The following is a 19,089-nucleotide window of genomic DNA, read 5'->3' on the forward strand; positions in this document are numbered from 1 at the left end:
TAAACGAGTGTGAAAAAGAGTATAAAGATCATGAGTTTTGATATCAAATATAACTGGCTTTGAATCCTAAGCGTCTAGTTTAGTTATAAAAGTTAAAACCTCAGTCGTAAAAAAGCAATGATAATGTCTTCTTCTAATAAAATAACACCTACTTTTTTTTCCCCCTGAGATTATATTTATTTATTTGACACAGAGAAACAGTGAGAGAGGGAACAAAAGCAGGGGGAGTGGGAGAGGGAGAAGCAGGCTTCCCCCCAAGCAGGGAGCCCAATGCAGGACTCGATACCAGAATCCCAGAATCATGACCGGAGCCGAAGGCAGACACTTAACAACTGAGCCACCCAGGTGCCCCCAATAATAATAACTACTTAACATTCTTAAGTAGTAACTGCTACATGTATATGTAGCACCCAAGAGCACAGCAGAGCACAAACAGTAGTTATATGATAGAGGTATGTATCACATTTACTTTTTCGGAAGAAAAACTCAGCTTTGATACCAACTTTTCTGAACACATGTGAGGTACTTTCTTTAACCTCAAATGAATTCAAAGAAATTTATCAATTACCCTAGAGTCTGTGATGCCTCTTTTGAATGAAGACTTCTTTTGGGGCTCATGAAATCATTATCTCATTGCTATGACTCCTGTGAATGTAAGAATGTCAGATGAACATGCCTCGTGATTGATTTTCTCCCACAGTACAGGTTTTGGGGGCTTTTTCAAAGGATAATAAGTGATAGTAAGAAAATGTTCTAATGAGTATGATATTTAAAACCCTGTAAAAGGGGGTGCCTGGGTGGTTCAGTTGGTGAAGCATCTGCCTTCAGCTCAAGTCATGATCCCAGGGTCCTGGGATCAAGCCCCATTTTGGGCTCTCTGCTCGGTGGGGAGTCTGCTTCTCCTTCTCCTTCTGCTGCTCTCCATGCTTATGCTCTCTCTCTCCCTCTCTCTGTCAAATAAATAAAGAAATACATACACACACACATATATAAAATCTTAAAAAATAAAATAAAACCCTGTAAAAGGTATCTCCAGGGGTGGGCTGTGTAACTTTCTAGAATTTAGAGATACTGGATCCCTGTATTTTAATGGTTTACCATTGTTCTGGGATAAAGGTAACTATTCCTACCGAGGCCTACAAGATGCTCATGTCTGGTCTTGATGCCTGACCCATGCTACCTGTCCATCCTCATCTACTATCTGCCACCTTCGATCCCAAAACACTGGGCTCATGCCAGGTCCAGGGGGTGCCATGCTCCCTGAAGCCACATGTTACTTCTGCATGGAATGCTAATCCTACCCATAGAACTCTTTTAACACCTAACTCATCCTTCAGAGCCAAGTTCAATTACCACTACCTTAGGAACAGTAAGATTCCCATCATTTTATTCATAGCATTTACCACACTTACAGTTTGAAGTTTATATGTAATATTATATAACATACACAAACTTTACATACACTTTATATTACTATTCATAGCACTTACCATAGATGAAAGTTTATATTTACTTTTATGATTAATGTGAGTTTCCTCTAGTAAGCTGTTATGTTATGAGGACAAAACCACATTTTTTTAAAAACAATTAACGAACACATAGCACAGGGCCTAGCACATAATAGATACCTGAAAGAATTTATTGGCTGAAGAAATAACTAAATGCAGCGGAAATAGGAAAGAGCAATCTTGAGAAACACTAATTAAACAGATTTTTTAAATGTCTTTTTCCAGAATCAATACAGGGAAATAAAGTTCTCTTTTACATACTGCTTCCAAATAAATGAACAAGAAAACAGTTCATACTTGCAAATGAAACACAATAGTCATAGCTTTTCTCATCAGACTTAAAATAAAAAGGTACTATTTTTGCTATTCTAGGATTATACCTATTTGCCCATACCAATTCTTAAAATTGTTACTTTTTTTTGTAAAGATTTTATTTATTTATTTGACAGAGAGAGACATGGTGAGAGAGGGAACACAAACAGGGGGGTGGGAGAGGGAGAAGCAAGCGTCCCACCGAGCTGGGAGCCTGATGAGAGACTTGATCCCAGGATGCTGGGATCATGACCTGAACTGAAGGCAGCCGATTAATGACTGAGACACCCAGGTGCCCTTAAAATTGTTACCTTTTAAAAATTTTCAGAGTATGTAGAATTTATACTATTGGCATCTTCAGAGTTCTCAGGACACTACATGTGTGTTGGGAAAGAATAGGTCAAAAAACAAATTAATATTTTCACTTGGGTAGAAAAATTACTATTTTGTGCTTGTCACAGAAATCCCTCATCAGAAAAATTTTAAGGTTTTCTTGTCAAATGACCTAATATCACTCTCCTTCTTTTCAACCTCTTCCTTTCTATAAACTGAATTCCAGTCAATTTGATTCACCAAACATAAAAGCCTATTATATTCAAGGCACTATGTAGATGCTAAGATACAAAAAAGTATGAGCAAGACATACTGATCCTCAAGGAAATTATCATTTGGTAGAGCTAAATTTCCAATATGGACTTGATTTTATTTGCGAAATTTTGTTTCTAAATTGATTAAGATCTCAGAAGACATCTTCCCAGAGAAGCAATGTCCCTTGTGATTAATTATCTAGCAGTACTTCAAGTCTCAGATTATATTGCATAATATGGAAAGCACATATTTTAACACTCTACAAATTATACCATCAAAAATCTTACCTCCTCTGTTGTATAATTAGTTCTCAGATCAAAGAGGTTAAAGCTATTCTCTTGATAAAATGGTTTTTCAACATCTCTGTGCACATTCTCCTCATATAGGAAGCTTTGAGGTTGACTAGACTCCATGTGAGCACTTTTAGGCAGTGACATTTCCCTGAATTTCAGTGTCTCTTCACTGCTGTGGACTAGAGGTGGGCTTCTAGAAGGTTGTCTGACACACTCGTGAGCAAGCTGGTCTTCATTTGTGGAGGTGCTAGTTCCCACTGGATTTTCTTCCTTAAATGAATTTTCCTTCACATTGGTGTCTTTTGCACAATTACACACACAACTTTGCCTTTCTGGTTTCTCTGTGTAAGGTAAGCTTTCTGTTGGATTTTGAGATATTATCATTCCATTATTAAGTGCTTCTCTGAGATGAAATTTGCAAAAGGGTTCAAATTGCCTGAAGGAGGAAATGTCGGCTGGCTGAGTTAGTAGGTTCTGTGAATCATTTCCAATGCTGACATCTCATTAGAAAGAGAAAGATGGAAATAAGAATTAGCTGACTGTAAACTTATATGTTAGCAGTTATATTTACATTTATGAAACTGCTGGAGTCTATTTAAAATTACATTAATTTCAGCATTTTTTATTGAGTGGATTTCAGCATGATTCTGTGCTAGCAAACAAAACAGAACTACTTTTCCATGGGGGCTGGACGTTCTCATATGACTGCTACAAAAAAGCATGTTACAGTGATTCTGGTCAAATACCACTGCAACAAATCCTAAGGTATCTTCAAAATTCTTTTGTTATACTGTAATTTTAAAAAGTTTTGGTTATGTTTCCAAAGAATACACAAGCACAATAGAATAATAACAAACACATATAAACTTGTTTTATCTCACAACAATCCCATGAACTAGGCATTCTTAGCATCCCTGTTGTACAGATAAGGAAACTGAGACATAAGAGATATTAAGTCACTTCCTTGCCTAAGGTCACAGAGTAGATAAGCAGTACAGCCGCAATTCTGGAATACTGTTTCTTTTCTTTTTATTTTCCTAAATTTATTCATTTATTTTTAAAATTTCTTTTCAGTGTTCAAGAATTCATTGTTTGTGCACCACACCCAGTGCTGCATGCAATACGTGCCCTCCATAATACCCACCACCAGGCTCACCCAACTCCCCACTCCCCACCCCTTCAAAACCCTCAGTTAGTTCCTCAGAGTCCACAGCCTCTCATGAAGTTAGTTAACATATAGTGTAGTATTAGTTTCAGGGGTAGATTTAGTGATTCATCACTTACACACAGTACCCAGTGCTCGTCCCAACAAGTGCTCTCCTTAGCGCCCATCACCCACACCACCCCTCCAGCAACCCTGTTTTTTCCCCAACTTATGGTTTGCCTCCCTCTCTGTTTTTATCTTTTATTTCCTTCCCTTCCCCTATGTTCATGTTTTGTTTCTTAAATTGTGCATATAAGTGAAATCATGTATTTGTCTTCCTCTAACTTAATTCACTTAGCATAATACCCTCTAGCTCCATCCACATTGTTTCAAGGGGCAAGGTTTCATTTTTCTTGATGGCAGAGTAACACTCCAGGGTATTTACATACCACATCTTCTTTACCTATTTATCTGTCGATGGACATCTAGGCTTTTTCCATAATTTGGCTATTGTGGACATTGCTGCTATGAACATTGGGTACATGTGCCCCTTTGAATCAGTACTTTTGTATCCTTTGTATAAATACCTAGAAGTGCAATTTCTGGGTTGTAGGGTAGTTTTATTTTTAACCTTTTGAGGAATCTCCATACTGTTTTCCAGAGTGGCTGTACCAGCTTGCATTCCCACCAACAGTGTAAGAGGGCTCCCCTTTCTCTGCCTCCTTGCCAACATCTGTTTCCTGTGTTGTTGATTTTAGCCATCTAGAATACTATTTCTAAATGCTACGCTATACTGTTTCTCAATATGATAAATTATCCAGACTTAATAGGTTTTCAAAACTCAGAATAAAATAAAGTGGAAAGAAATAAAATTACAAAATTAATGATGTCTCCCTTCTATCTTAATTCCCTCCTTCCCCCCTCCCCAGAGACAACTACAGATGAACTTATTTTTCTACTTTCCCATGTTCCTTAAATAATACATATCAACTTCCCAGAATATCTCATTTTGTGACATCTCACTGTCTCAGTAGTTTTTCACAGCACCAAAAGACCAAAAGAAATACCTAACAGTTCCATTATATTAAGTAGTTAAGCTCAATGTAAGTATTATCCATGACTAGATACTTGAAAATATACATAAACTGAAAGAAAAACACAATGTATTATACCATTCTTATACAACTGAACTTACTACTTGGATGAACTATTGGATACCACGTCTCAAATCTTGGAATCAGATAGGATGACATCAGCACTCATTTTCTATTCCACGTTGATTTTCATACAATACTTGCTTTTTATCGTAGCAACCTCCAAAAACCCAGCTTTGCAAATGATATTTTATGGAAAGGGCTGTAGTATGGTTTTACATTGAAAGAATGAACTCAAGGTAGTATTTTGTGGGTCCCACAGATGTCCAATATCACTGTTTCCTAAATATTTCAAAAGATCCTGCAGCACACTGGGTGAACTGTGGCTATATAGTATTACTTTCTGTGTTTTAAATTTTCTGTAATTAGAATCAAATTATATTTGTAACCTATCTATTACATACAAAAATATATATATATGTATATTCATATAAGGGTATTTATTTCACTTAAAATTTTGCTTTTCAGATTTAGCCATGTAAATACATGTAGATCTCGTTCATTTGACTGAAGGATTACACTTTCTTTCCTTTTTGTTAGACATTAATTTCTATTTGCTACTAAAAACAACCCTTCAGTGAAAATCCTTGTACAAGTTTCAATGTATACTAGGAATTTTTGTTTAGATTCTGGGTGGAATTGCTGGATTATAGAAAATATGTATCTTCAACTTCACAAGACATTGCAAAATTACTCTTCAAAGTGGCCATTCCAATTTATACTTCCACCAATAGCAGAAAAGTTTCTTTGCTCTGCTACATCCTTCAAGGCATGCTAAACTGATATGTATGAAATGGAATTCTATGGTCTTTTTAATAATCATGCAGGTTTCCTTTTCTGTGATCTGCCTATTGCTAGGCACGTTGTGGCCTGCATTGCATCTCCTCAAAATTATTTTGTTGAAAGCTTACCCCCCAGTACCTTAGGATGTAAATATACTTGGAGGTAGGGCCTTTAAAGAGGTAACTAAGGTTGAATAAAGTTATAAAACTGGGGACCTAATCCATTATGACCAGTGTTCTTTTTTTTTTTTTTTTAAAGATTTTATTTATTTATTTGACAGACAGAGATCACAAGTAGGCAGAGAGGCAGGCAGAGAGAGAGGAGGAAGCAGGCTCCTCCTGCGGGGCTCGATCCCAGGACCCTGAGATCATGACCTGAGCCCAAGACAGCGGCTTAACCCACTGAGCCACCCAGGCGCCCCATGACCAGTGTTCTTAAAGGAACAAAAGACACCAGGGAGGCACAGGGAAAGGCCACGTAAAAACACAAGAAGATGGCTATCTGGGAGGTCTAGGGTAAACCAACTCTTTCGACACCTTGATCTTAGACTTCCTGCCTCTAGAACTGTGAGAAAATACATTTCCATTGTTGAAGTCACCTGTGCTGTAGTGATTTGTTTTGGCAGCTCTAGCAAGCTAATATGAATTCTTTGCCTATTTTTCTATTGAGTTATATGTGTCTCTTTCTTTTTGGAGTTCTTGTCTTGAATACTAATCTTGACAATGTACATATTGCAGGTATCTGTCTGAGTCTTGTTTTTTTATTTTATTGATTATCATTTGGTCACATAGAAACTTTAAAAAATTTTAATGGGGTCAAATGTGTTCCTTATGGTTTTTACTTTTCAAGCTACTCTCTGAGCCTCAGGTTTCTCATCTGTAAAATAGAGACAAAACAACCCTTATTCAAAAAGGAAAAAAAAAAGCCCTATTTCATAGGATTGCTTGTAGATTAAATGTAATTGTGCATACAAAGCATAATTTAGCACTTGGCTATTACTATTACTATTATTGCTGTTATCACAGGACACATATCAAAATCTTAGTGTCTCTGTTTGCATTCTGCCAACAAAGAGATACTCACCGCCTAACCAATCATCTAGTGTGCCATACATTTCTTCGCAAAGTGTGAATTTAGACTCAACTTCCCTTTCAGCATTCTTTGTTTCATTCTGTATTAATAATAAAAAAGGCACTTATATTACTATTTCAAATAAATATCATAAGCCTCTTCTGAACATGGTTATGTAACTTGTTAGTATTTTTTGTTGCATGGGTAGAATGTACTTTCTGGTACTCTTCCCTACTGTGTATCTGAACTCCTTTTTAGTAAAACCATGCTAATGGGGTTATGATGTTAAATGACATTAAGCAAGTATCTTGCTAATTTAATATCTTGGTTTTTTTGGTAAGTCAAATCATGTTACTATAAATATAGGGATGTTTGATAATGTATATATCTCTTTTCATCCTTTGAAGTTTGCTAAATCTGGTCTAAACAACTTCTAGTATACTTGTTATTCGGGTTTTGATAGTGAAGATACAAGGTTCCAGTAATGAATTGAAATATGATTCCAATTGATAGAAATCTAAAAAATTCATAGAGGGCTTATTCTCAAAGTTACCTTAATGTTATCTAGCATAAAGGTTTTGTGAAGTAAATTAATAGTATAAGTAGGATAGTAAAGAAAGTCTTATTTTGAACTTTGGAGGAAAGCATTGGTTTAATCATGGATAGTGTATCAAGTATGTGAGACCTGAGGATGCTCTAAAAAAAATTGTATCTCTTACTAACATCAGCTGGTTACAAATCTCTATTTAATCATGCTTTTTATAACATTGTTGCAGTTTCTGAATATACCTCAAGTACAAGAAAAACTGAGTTATATTTTACAACAATTTGTTTTTTAGATTTCTTGCTAATTTAGACCATTCCTGCTAATGAGATTTTTAAAATACCAAGAATATACTCGAAAAATAAAATAGCATTATTCACATGTATTGATGTTATATTTACACAATTTCTTGGAACTCCACTACTTGTCAAATTTCAGAGCTCACTTCTAACTCTAGCCTTCTATGATAATACTATTTTTAACTAAAATAGGCCTTTTGTAAATTTTTTAGAAAGAACAAAATACTCAGTGAATTCCAAGAAAAAGAACTTCATTACATAATTTAAGACACTCGTTCTTTATAATTTGATATATAATGTTAGACCCTGATTATAATACTATAACCAAATTTTCTTTTAAAATAGAAATATGATAAAATTATCATTATAAAAAAGAATCTTTAACATTATTTTTAAAAATAAAGTAAAAAAAAAAAAACCCACTCAGAATCCCACTACCCAGTGAGAAGCAATGTGATCATTTTTCTATATCAACAAATATACACTTCATCCTTGAACAACATGAGTTTGAACTGGCCAAGTCTACTTATAAAGAGATTTTTTTTGGAGAAACACAGTATAGTGCTGTAAATGTATTTTATCCTAATGATTTTTAAAATTAATTAGCTTATTTGACACAGAGAGAGAGAGAGAGAGAAAAAACAAACAGGGGGGAGGGGCAGACTGAGAGGGAAAGTCTTAAGCAGATGCCATTCTCAAGACCTGAGCTGAAACTGGGTCAGATAATTAATCAACTGTGCCACCCAGGCACCCCCACTCCTCATGATTTTCTTTTTTTTTTTTTTTAAGATTTTATTTATTTATTTGATAGACAGAGATGGCAAGTAGGCAGAGAGGCACGCAGAGAGAGAGAGAGGAGGAAGCAGGCTCCCTGCTGAGCAGAGAGCCCGATGTGGGGCTCCATCCCAGGTCCCTAGGATCACGACCTGAGCCAAAGGCAGGGGCTTTAACCCACTGAGCCACCCAGGTGCCCCTCCTCATGATTTTCTTAATCACATTTCTTTCCTCTAGCTTACTTTATTGTAAGAATACAGTATATAAATAAATATAACACATGAAATATATGAACTATTTATATTATTGTTAAGGCTTCCATTCAATAGTAGGCTATCAGTACTTCGGTTTGGGGTGCCTCAAGTTACATGAAGCCTTTCGACTGTGAGGGGAGCTAGTACCCCTAAGTCCTGCATTGTTCAGGGATTAACTCTATCTGTATTACCATATTTAAGGTTTATACCTTACATATGTAAGGTGTACATCAGTGAAATAATTTAACTAGGCCCCTACTGATAAAAATTTAGGTTGCTTCTGGGGCGCCTGGGTGGCTCAGTGGATTAAGCCACTGCCTTCGGCTTGGGTCATGATCTCAGTGTCCTGGGATCGAGCCCCGCATTGGGCTCTCTGCTCAGCAGGGAGCCTGCTTCCCCCTCTGTCTCTGCCTGCCTCTCTGCCTACTTGTGATCTCTCTGTCAAATTTAAAAAAAAAATTAGGTTGCTTCTAATTTCATTTATTTTTTATTTTAAATGATTAGTGATCTCTACACCCAACCTGGTGCTTGAACTTAACGACCCCGAGATCAAGAGTCACACGCTCTTCTGACTGAGCCAATCAGGCACCCTTAATGTTTATTGATTAAGGGTAATTCTGAATGTATCTCATTTGCATACTTCTTTGAGGTAGAATGAAAAATAACACGTGTTTTCTTATCACTAAATAGCCCTTTAGACAGGTTATGCCAATTTATGGGTTAGCCCACATGAAATTGCTAATATTTGTCCATTTTAGAACTATAAAAAGTCAATTACATATGGCACAACTTAATTCACTCCTATTATTTACATACTTGCTAATAATTGTGGAACATTTAGAACAACATCCAGTTGTTCTAAATACTGATACTAAATACTGATTTGGGAAAGTCTAACCTTTTATTTTGTGAGAAAGAGCACTTGTAATTTTCATTAAGATAGAAAATCATTGACATGTAGCGTCTTGTCAATGCCATTAGGAATGACATTTGAATCATTTGCATGCTGATGTGTTAGAACACCCTCTAGACCAGATGTCCGGTCCCTTGGACTCTTTTTTTGCCCCTGTCACTAGTTGTCATGGCCATGTCCCCTGGTTGCACACTTAAGACTTCACATGGAGGTTTGAAAGGATCAGTTTTAACATTATTTGTACAATTCTCTCTTTCTTTGTACACTAAGGGAACTGGGAAAACCAAACCCTGTATTCTCCTCCTCTGAGCCTCCACTGGAAATTCTTTTATTGTTCCCCATATTTTTTTTAAAGATTTTATTTATTTATTTGACAGACAGAGATCACAAGTAGGCAGAGAGGCAGGCAGAGAAAGAGGAGGAAGCAGGCTCCCCACCGAGCAGAGAGCCTGATGTGGGGCTCCATCCCAGGACTCTGGGATCATGACCTGAGCCAAAGGCAGAGGCTTTAACCCACTGAGCCACCCAGGTACCCCTCCCCATATTTTTGAGGAAATTTTCATATGGAAAAAATGTGAAAGCTGCATACATCTGTACCTCCTAGAACTTATAAGCAATGCACACCTGAGGCAAGTCTGAAGTGGTACTGTTGGTTTCCATATAGATGGGAGAATGTGAGTGGGTTAAGTCTTGAGAAAGACTGCTGATATTGATGGCCTCTGCTTCTGACACGCTTTCTAATTTTTCATGAGAAACATCCGTTTCAAAATGCACAGGATCTGAAGATGACGACCAAACTTTTTGATAGTCCTTGTTCCTAACTGTTGAATGATGGAAGGCTTCTTTAAAAAGAAAACACACGTAATTTTAATGTTTATTAGAATATGCAAACTAAGGATTCCACCCCCATCCCTCCTTGCATTAAGGAAGCAGCAATACCCCTTTTCCTAAATTTTTAAATGTCCATTGTCAGCTTATTAGAAAAATAAAAATGTTCAGTTTGAGTATACCATGGTCACTTCGTGTGGTAGTAAATACTGATTTGAACAAAAACACGTCAATACACATGTGGCTACTATCCAATAATTTCCTAAAAGACCTAGGAGGATAAAGGGCCCCCTCAATTACTTAAAACATATTTTCAAAATAATATCCAAGGACTCTCGGGTTCCATTATACTACTTATCTGATACTACTATGTCATTATCAAATCAAATCCAACATTGTAAATCAGTTTTCTCCCACTTTCCCGACCGACACTATTCTCTCAGGCACTTGGATTGGAGAATTTGGGAGACACCTTTGGTATCCTTCTACCTCATCATCTGGGCTATCCAGTTACCAAGCCGTATCCATCTCTCCTTTAACAGTGTTTTTTCTAACCCATGCTTTCTTTCCACCTCTTACATCACCACTTCCGATTACAGTTTTAGAACTTTGTTCATATGGCACCATCTGTCAGGTGACATTTTAAGTTAAGCTTTCCACTTTCATTCTGTCCTTACCAGATTTATGCCACACTTTAAAAATATTTATTCAGATATTTGGATAGATATTCCGGGACAGTCTAACGCTGTTTTAAGATGGGTGTTTTAAAAAAGTCATTGGGAGTTACCGCTCCAAATTCTAGTTTTGTTTTAAAATTTTTTCAGTCGCATCACAAACTTTTAAAGTCAATTATACTATTTTCCCCTCAAAACAATGCACCAAACTCCTTGAGTCTAAAAAGCGTGCTCACTTCCAGGGTCCATGGCTTCTGGATCCGCAGTAACGGTTTCGTTCTTCCTCCCTCCGCGTACGGTTTTGCGCGAGGAAGACCGACACTTGAAGGGTTCTCCCACCGAAGAGATGGGAGATGCTCTTTAACTGTATTCAGCGTTTTAAAAACCTAGCAGAAGACAGGCAGGCGGGCTGGAACGACCCTGTGTGACGTCAGTTCGCTGCGCCAGCCAATCTCCGCGGGGAACTCAGCCGCCCGGGCTCCCACGCCCTCGTCCCCGCCTCTCGCCCTCCGGCGCGGGGCTGTAGAGGGCGGGACTTCCGGCAGGACTGAGACATCCGGTTGAGCGGGAGTTTCCGGTCGGGGAGATGCTGCTTCCTGTCGTAGCAGGTGTATCTCCTTTTTAGCACGTGGCGCTCGCTTTTAGCTTCGGAGCTTCTGAGTGGTTTGCTAGGCGGGCATCTGCCGAAAGGCGGTTTGATGGGCGGCGGGTAGGACTGTCCCTGTGGGGTTCCTGTTCCAACGCTGCGCGGACGGCCTCCCCGGGCGTCGAGGCTTTGCGCGCTTCCGTCATGGACTACCGGCGGCTGCTGATGAGTCGGGTGGTCCCGGGGCAGTTCGACGACGCCGATGCCTCCGACAGGTGGGCGCGGGTTGGACACGGACTCCGCTGGGATTCTGCTCTCTTCTCCGCCAACCGCCCGCTTGGGCTTTTGAGGGAGACCAGTATTGTTCCGCTTCTTTCTCCATCCCAGCCGGGTCTTTTATAACCTGCTTTGCGGCAGAATTAGCATCGCGGGCACACACAGTCGGGATAGCGGTTAGGAAACACAGATTTTTGCTCTTTAACTCTATTCAGCCTTCAGAAATATTTGAGCACCTACTGTGTGCCGGGTTCTGTTTTTAGCGTTGGAGATGGTGATGAACAAGACTTAAGTCCCTGCTGTCAGTGAATTTTACCTTGTACTTGGGAGGGACTGACAGTTGAGTACCTAGAGATATTTAAAAAAAAAAAAAGACACTGTGTAAATAATTAAAATCAGTTGGTAGACTAACGACAATGTCAGGAGGGAGTTAAGTCAAGATTTGAACGACGAAAAGGAACTAATCTCAAGCAGAGCAGAAGGAACAGACGTTCAGCAAAAGACAACAGTGCAGAGGCTTAACGTTGGTATCGCTCTTGGCTATGAAGGGGAGATTTAGAAACCATTGTACCTAGAGCACAGCAGAAATGATTGAGAAGATGGCTAGGTACGATGTAAAAGTGAGAAGGGGCCAGATGGTGTAGAGCTTTATAAGTGTTGAGGAGTTGGGATATTTAAGTATTAATAGAAAGCCATATGAGAGATTTTAGCAGGGGAATGACATAATATAACTTATGATTTAAAGGAATTGCTCTGTTATGGAGAGGGTGGTTTTGGAAGGCATGGATGGAAGCAGTTCAGAATTAATACAGTAGGGGTGCCTGGGTGACTCAGTTAAGCATCTGACTCTTGATTTCAGCTCAGGTCATGATCTGAGGGTTAGGAGTCCCGCTCAAGCTCCACACTGGGCATGGACCCTGCTTAAGAGTCTCTCCTTCTCCCTCTGCAACCCCCACCCTAACTCATGTACACTCTCTCTCTTAAAAAAAAAAAATTGACAAAAGTAATTCAGTTCATACTTGATGGGAGCTAGATATAGAGTAACAGGATTATGTTTTAGGTAGAAGTGATAAGATTTGGTGTATTGAATGTGGGCTACCCTGTGAGGCAAAAGGAATTAAGGATAATTCCTACATGAAACATAGAGAGTTCCTTCGGAATTCCAAGAGTACCGATTTTACTTTGTGTTTACAGTAAGGATTCTTTACATATACATTTTATTAATCAGTTGGGGATTTTTTTCAGTAAATATATGTTGATCATTTTCTGTGTGTCAGATCTAACATTCGTGGGTAGGGATGCATTGATAAACACCACCCTGATTGACACAGGGCTTTCATGGTAGGAGGGGAAACATTAAAGGATTAGACAATTGATATTTGTATTAGAATCAGGTAACTAGTAAAGAGGAAAAACGGATGAGGATTAAGGAAGACTTCCGTGAGCAAATTATCATTACTGGGAGGTTACATTGGATTTAGCCAGAAAAATAAGATTTTATTTCAAATTAATTGCAGATTTTTGTTGCCAGACAAACATGTATAAGGCTTTAGGGAAGAAGTAGAAAGGTGAAACCCAGCCCAGTGTTGCTGGTGAATAGTTGACGGTAATGAGTGTGCACTGGCTTACCAACCATGGCTGGATATTGTGAGGATAAACCAGTGGATTTTAAACATCCTACAAGGCACAGAACGACCTTCCAGAATGAAAAAATTGTCCAGCCAAGGTTGAGAAGTTCTGATACAAATGAAGTGTAACTTAGACATGCCACTCTAGGTTACTGGCAATTAAAGGATCAAATTAAGGATTGTATTTACAGAATCATAGTAACTATAGATAGCAGGTGTGTAATCATTATTTTCTTCCCATCCATATTTATGGAGATTTGGAGCCCTGTAAGCTGTGACTAATTAATAATCAGGATTGATCATCTGAATTTACTAAACTCTCATCTGACTTTTTTAAGCTAGTAGTTCACATTATCAGCTGTTCTATGTGGTTCTGTCTTGTTCTCTACATGAGAGGTCAAAACTGGTAGTTCCTCTAATAACTATGACCTGTGGACACATATTTTGTTTGGTATGCAATGTTTTGTTAAAATTAAATGTACCAGTTAAGTAGGATTTGCCGCAAAAATCCACACTTCTGGCTTCTCTTGAATAACTAAGAAGATACAGTAGCACTTGGTCTGAATTTTCCCATGGCAAGAAAACACCCCATTGGTTGTGCTCCCTTTTTACTCTGGACCTGTTCTCTGGTTTCAAGACTCACCACTTCTCATACTGAATTACACGCATACTCCCAGTCTCATTTGTGGTGCTTGTGTTGTTCATTCCTTCCCTTCACGAACAAGGGTGATTTGAAGTTCTTTGTGTGACCCAGATCTTGATACAGCTCCTTTTGTCAGAGTGGCACTAAGCTCAAGGTAAGGCTGCTTTAGACTTATTCTCAAATTTTGTCAAAAAACCTTTTTCCCCCCTCTTAAGGCATATCTGCGAATGGTTTTCCTAGAGGCGGGTCTGGTGTATTGGTCAGAGTCCATTTGTTCAGCAGAGAAAGTGACAGCGTAAATCCTGACTTCAAAGTGGGTTTCATACTGGGTGTATTTCTTCTTTAGTAGGACCAGGAGAAGAAGCAAACAATGGGAATGGCACTGTGAAAAACAACTTGGTGTTGAGTTTATGGGGAAGTACTTTGGAAGGAAAACTTTTACATCTATTGGTATAGATTTAGTCTGTTGTATCGCAAATAATTACATGTGTAGATCCTACTAGAGGTCTGTGTAAACATGCTGAAACATTGTTATTTCTAGTGAAAGCATTGACTTGAAGACCAGCAGAGAACAAGATGGTGTTCTGTTTGAAGACCTGCACAATGTGTCTGAGAAGACGGGGGAAGGTGAGATGGAGGAGGAGGAGGAGGAGGAGGAGGAGGAGGAGTCCGATGATGATGACGACTGGGACTGGGATGATGGAGTTGGGAGGCTCACCAAGAATTGCATCTCAAATGCAAGGAGTAACTCCCAGGTATTTTATAAATGATTTTATGCATCTGTTACTGCTTACGTTATCTTTTTTTCAAAGAACTTTTTGTCATTCTCGGATTGACTAACTGAAAGATTTCCATCAGGTTATGTTGCCCTGTAGCCCCAGGTTTTAACCATTTTCATTCTTCATCCATTTCGTATTTCTGGTAATTTCCTGGATATAGATTCCTTTCATAATGAGTACATTTAAAAAGAGTCATTTAAATTATGATGACGAGCTTTAAAATGTGCACAGGAAAGGATGTAAACAGGCAGTTTACATTTGGTTAGGAAGCATGGAGAAAAAAGTTCAACTTGCTTAATAATTAGAGAAGTGCAGATTAAATACGCAGAGACCATTTTTTTCCCCTATGAAACTGACCAAGACCCAAAATTATAATTGCTGATTGAGTAAATAAGCACAGTTATTTGGAGGATAAACTGGTATATGAGAAAAAGTATTTAAAACATAAAATAAGTGCTTTGACTCAGCAGTTCTTCTAGGATTGGGCCAAAAATAATGTTAAAAGAATGATCCTCCAGTATTGCTTATACAGAAGCATTGGAAGTAAACTTGATTAATTACTGAGGGACTGATTTCCCTCATAGGATCCCTGATGGGATGTTATGAGACTTTAAGATACGTTGCAGTGGAAAGCTATATTAATGACATGTTTATGATCTACCATCTCTGCTATGTACAAAATGTGAGTTACCAGACTACATAAAGTCTTCATCTCAACTGGAAGTACTTAATGTTTTAGGAGTTTGCAGAGTCCTAGGATTAGCTGGTACATCTTCCTGGAACATACCAGTTTCTGAAAGAGATGGAGGGGGGAGAAAGCCAAAAATATTTCTTTGACTGTTGAGGCTATTTTGTGGACTAGAATGCTAGCAATTAAAAATAACCAGATGAATTTCACACTTGTGGTCTTGTTTTGGTAACTCCTTCATTGATTTGTTGGTGAGACACTGAGCTATTTCAACTTTGAAATAGTGTAACCCCTTTGAGCAAAGCTAGTAATACAAGTAATTATACGTCTTTAAATGTTAACTGTTGTCTTGGGTGTTGGGAATTATACATGATTAAAATTTTACCTTTGATTTCTACTGTGAACCTGTATTTAGAAATGTTTTAAAAATTGTATTTAGTAGAAAACTTTAAAGAGGTCTGTGCAAACAAGAAACAAGTCAGCTTCACACTTCCAAGTTGAGATAACAGGATTAAGTCAGCAGTTATTATGGGCGCTTTTTATCTGTACTATATTCTCTTATTTATGGGTTTTTTCTTCTCTTTTTGCTATTACTTAAGTTTATGCATAGTGCCAGAAAGTCTCATACCTAATCTTTCCCTTTCTTGAGATAGTAGACCCAAACTGAGATTCTTAGAACCAGTTTCATGTTGGTCTAAGCTCTTTGTTATACACTTCCGGTATAAATGAGCATTTTCAAATTTTGAATCAATAAAGCAAACAAAAAAATACATTTAATTTTAATTTGTTACTTCTAATAATGAGGAATACATTGTAGAGAGGTTAAAAAGAGTCAGATGGTACACACTCCTTTAACCACTAATTTTGTCCTATTTCAGATGTCTAAAAATTTCTTACACAAATGTGATTGATTCTTAACCTTTTATTGGGGTACTCATTCAAGTATTGATGCTTTAATAGTTAACTGTGAGCTAAGGAAAACGGGATGTGATAAAGAACCCTGAGGTCTTTATTTAAAACTAGTGCTTTCAACTCCGAAACTCATTTCTTCTAGGCAAATCGACAGACTTCCAACTGCAATTCAGCCAAAATGTCTACTCCAGCAGACAAGGTCTTACGGAAATTTGAGAATAAAATTAATCTAGGTGAGTTCGTAAAATACATTTGGGCTCTGAGGAAGTTCTTCAGAAGCCATAGTGTTATTAAATGTTGTTAAATCAAGAAATGAGAGTATTCAGTGTTGCTGACTGATAACATTTACAGGAGATAAAAACTCAGTGAATTAAAAGCCTGGCTTCAGGAAGAGACTTTAGCTTAGATTTTTTTTAGTTCTGTTTTTTTCTCTGCTGTAGAATTATAAAGTTACAGGTGCCTGTTCAAGTTTTTGTCTGTTTTGTATTAGATTTTATGGTAAGATTATCCAATAGTAGGATCTTGAAAATATACTGACCCGGGATGCTGTCTCCACACAGTTGAAAATCCATGTATAACTTTTGACTCCTCCCAAAAACTTCACTACTAACAGCCCACTGGTGACGGGAAGCCTCACTGATAACACAAATAGTGGATAGACGCGTAGTTTGTATGTTATATGTATTATATACTTCATTCTTACAATAAAGGAAACTAGAGAAAAGAAAATGTTAAATCATAAGGAAGAGGAAATACATGTGCAGTCCTTTGCTGTGAAAATTGTGCATTTGAGTGGGCCTGGGCAATTGAAACGCATGTTGTTCAAGAGTCAGCTGTGCTAGAATACAGAACCTAAGTACATTTGGCTTTACTAGACACTCAGTGTGTAGGTGTCAGTCATTTAGTGAGCTGTTGAATGCTGATTTGAACCACCAGCTCTTGAAAAATGCAGGGTCATCTTTGTCTCACAGACACTGATAACTCATTATGAACCTAGCACATCTCTCAAAGCCCATGATTGAGCTATAATTTAAAATGAAACTTGAAGTTTTTAGAATTAGACTTGGAATTCAAGCAGTTATGTTGTCTGTATTAGTCATGTAAAGTATGAACAAGTGTCTGAAATACAGCATATGCAGGTGAAGTATTTTGGGGGGGATCCCTGGGTCCGAGTTTCTGTGGCTCAGAAATCGGAGCCGTGGTGATGACAGTGATAACGCTTGTCACTTGTTACACAAATGTGATTGATTCTTAACCTTTTATTGGGGTACTCAGAGACACAGTATCATGCTTGTCACTACAGAGACACAGCATCGTGCTCCTCTCTGAAAACATGAACATTTTTTTAGTATTCAAAGATACTCTATACAACAAAATATTTAGAAAATAAGGAAGAGGGAGGAAGTATTCTATTCAGACTGTTGTCTTTTTGTCTTCAATGTTGTTTACATTGTGTATTTTTTAATTTTCAGATAAGCTAAATGTTACTGATTCTGTCATAAATAAAGTCACTGAAAAGTCTAGACAAAAGGAAGCAGATATGTAAGTAATATTTTAGCTATAAAACATGGCTGATGGGGACTAATTTGAGACAAATAAAGTAGCATCTTGGTTATAAATCTTTTGGAAAGGATATTTCTTTGTATACTTAAGCCATTTTTTTCATTTTTTTTTAAAGTGAGGGTATCCTTTCCTTTATAAGTTGAAAATACTGAGTCTTAAGATATGTATGGTCAAACTATAATTTTGTGAAATTCACAAATATACTCTCAAGAGGGTAATGGTTTTAAACTAAAATATAGATTCTAGATTAAAGTAAAATGTTAGAGCATAAAAATATTCCCTTTTAAGAATTTATTAAAATTTATTCCTTTCCATGAAATATTTTTAAAAATTCAAGGGAAGATTTCAAACTGAATAGTGATATATCTAAGAACAGTTTTTATTCTTCTCAAAATCAGTTGTTTAAGATCTGGCTAACTTCTCCATCGTAGTAGCTCTAAGGCATTGACAATATATTGTAAAAAGTGATATTAAGGTTAGTAGTGTTGGAACCAAATTTAAGGAGCACTTGGGTGACTCAGTTAAGTGTCCGACTCTTAATTTTGGCACAGGTTGTGATGTCAGGGTCTTGAGATTGAGCCCTTCATTGGGTTCAGTGGGAGTCTGGTTGCGGAGTCTCTCTCCCCTGCCCCTCCCCCTGCTTGGCTGTGCGTGTACATGTGCACTTTCTCCCTCTAAAATAAATCTTTTTTTAAAAAAAGAACTGAACTTAAAAATCAGTTTTATTCTTCTGGTTTATTGCTATACCCAAGAGATAATCAGCTTTTCTTTTCTTTTTGTAAAAATTTATTTTGAGAGAGAGAGAGTGCGTGCGCACCCACTGGAGTGGAGGGAGGGGGAGAGGGAGAGAGAGAATCTCAAGCAGACTCCCAGCC

The 19,089-nt window shown here is 37.7% G+C and overlaps 2 protein-coding genes across 18 annotated transcripts in view; one reads left to right on the forward strand and one right to left on the reverse strand.

Annotated features, from left to right (window-relative positions):
• Window positions 1–11,638, reverse strand: part of CAGE1 (cancer antigen 1) — a 46,555-nt gene extending 34,917 nt beyond the window's left edge. For all 17 annotated transcript variants that reach the window (XM_082729814.1, XM_082729821.1, XM_082729807.1 and 14 more), the window contains exons 1-4: window positions 11,376–11,638; window positions 10,262–10,479; window positions 6,866–6,953; window positions 2,696–3,201 (exon numbers count right to left, since the gene is read on the reverse strand). In XM_082729814.1, the coding sequence (XP_082585940.1) occupies window positions 2,696–3,201; window positions 6,866–6,953; window positions 10,262–10,479; window positions 11,376–11,388 (825 nt within the window). In that variant the 5' untranslated portion in view covers window positions 11,389–11,638. The remainder of the gene's footprint in view (window positions 1–2,695; window positions 3,202–6,865; window positions 6,954–10,261; window positions 10,480–11,375) is intronic.
• A 42-nt stretch (window positions 11,639–11,680) lies between these two features.
• Window positions 11,681–19,089, forward strand: part of RIOK1 (RIO kinase 1) — a 28,580-nt gene continuing 21,171 nt past the window's right edge. Inside the window, exons 1-4 of the mRNA XM_082729823.1 lie at window positions 11,681–12,000; window positions 14,814–15,027; window positions 16,794–16,884; window positions 18,124–18,193. Coding sequence (XP_082585949.1) covers window positions 11,930–12,000; window positions 14,814–15,027; window positions 16,794–16,884; window positions 18,124–18,193 — 446 coding nt within the window. The 5' untranslated portion in view covers window positions 11,681–11,929. The remainder of the gene's footprint in view (window positions 12,001–14,813; window positions 15,028–16,793; window positions 16,885–18,123; window positions 18,194–19,089) is intronic.

The sequence above is a fragment of the Mustela nivalis genome (genome assembly GCF_964662115.1).
Source record: "Mustela nivalis genome assembly, chromosome: 5".
Classification (NCBI taxonomy): domain Eukaryota; kingdom Metazoa; phylum Chordata; class Mammalia; order Carnivora; family Mustelidae; genus Mustela; species Mustela nivalis.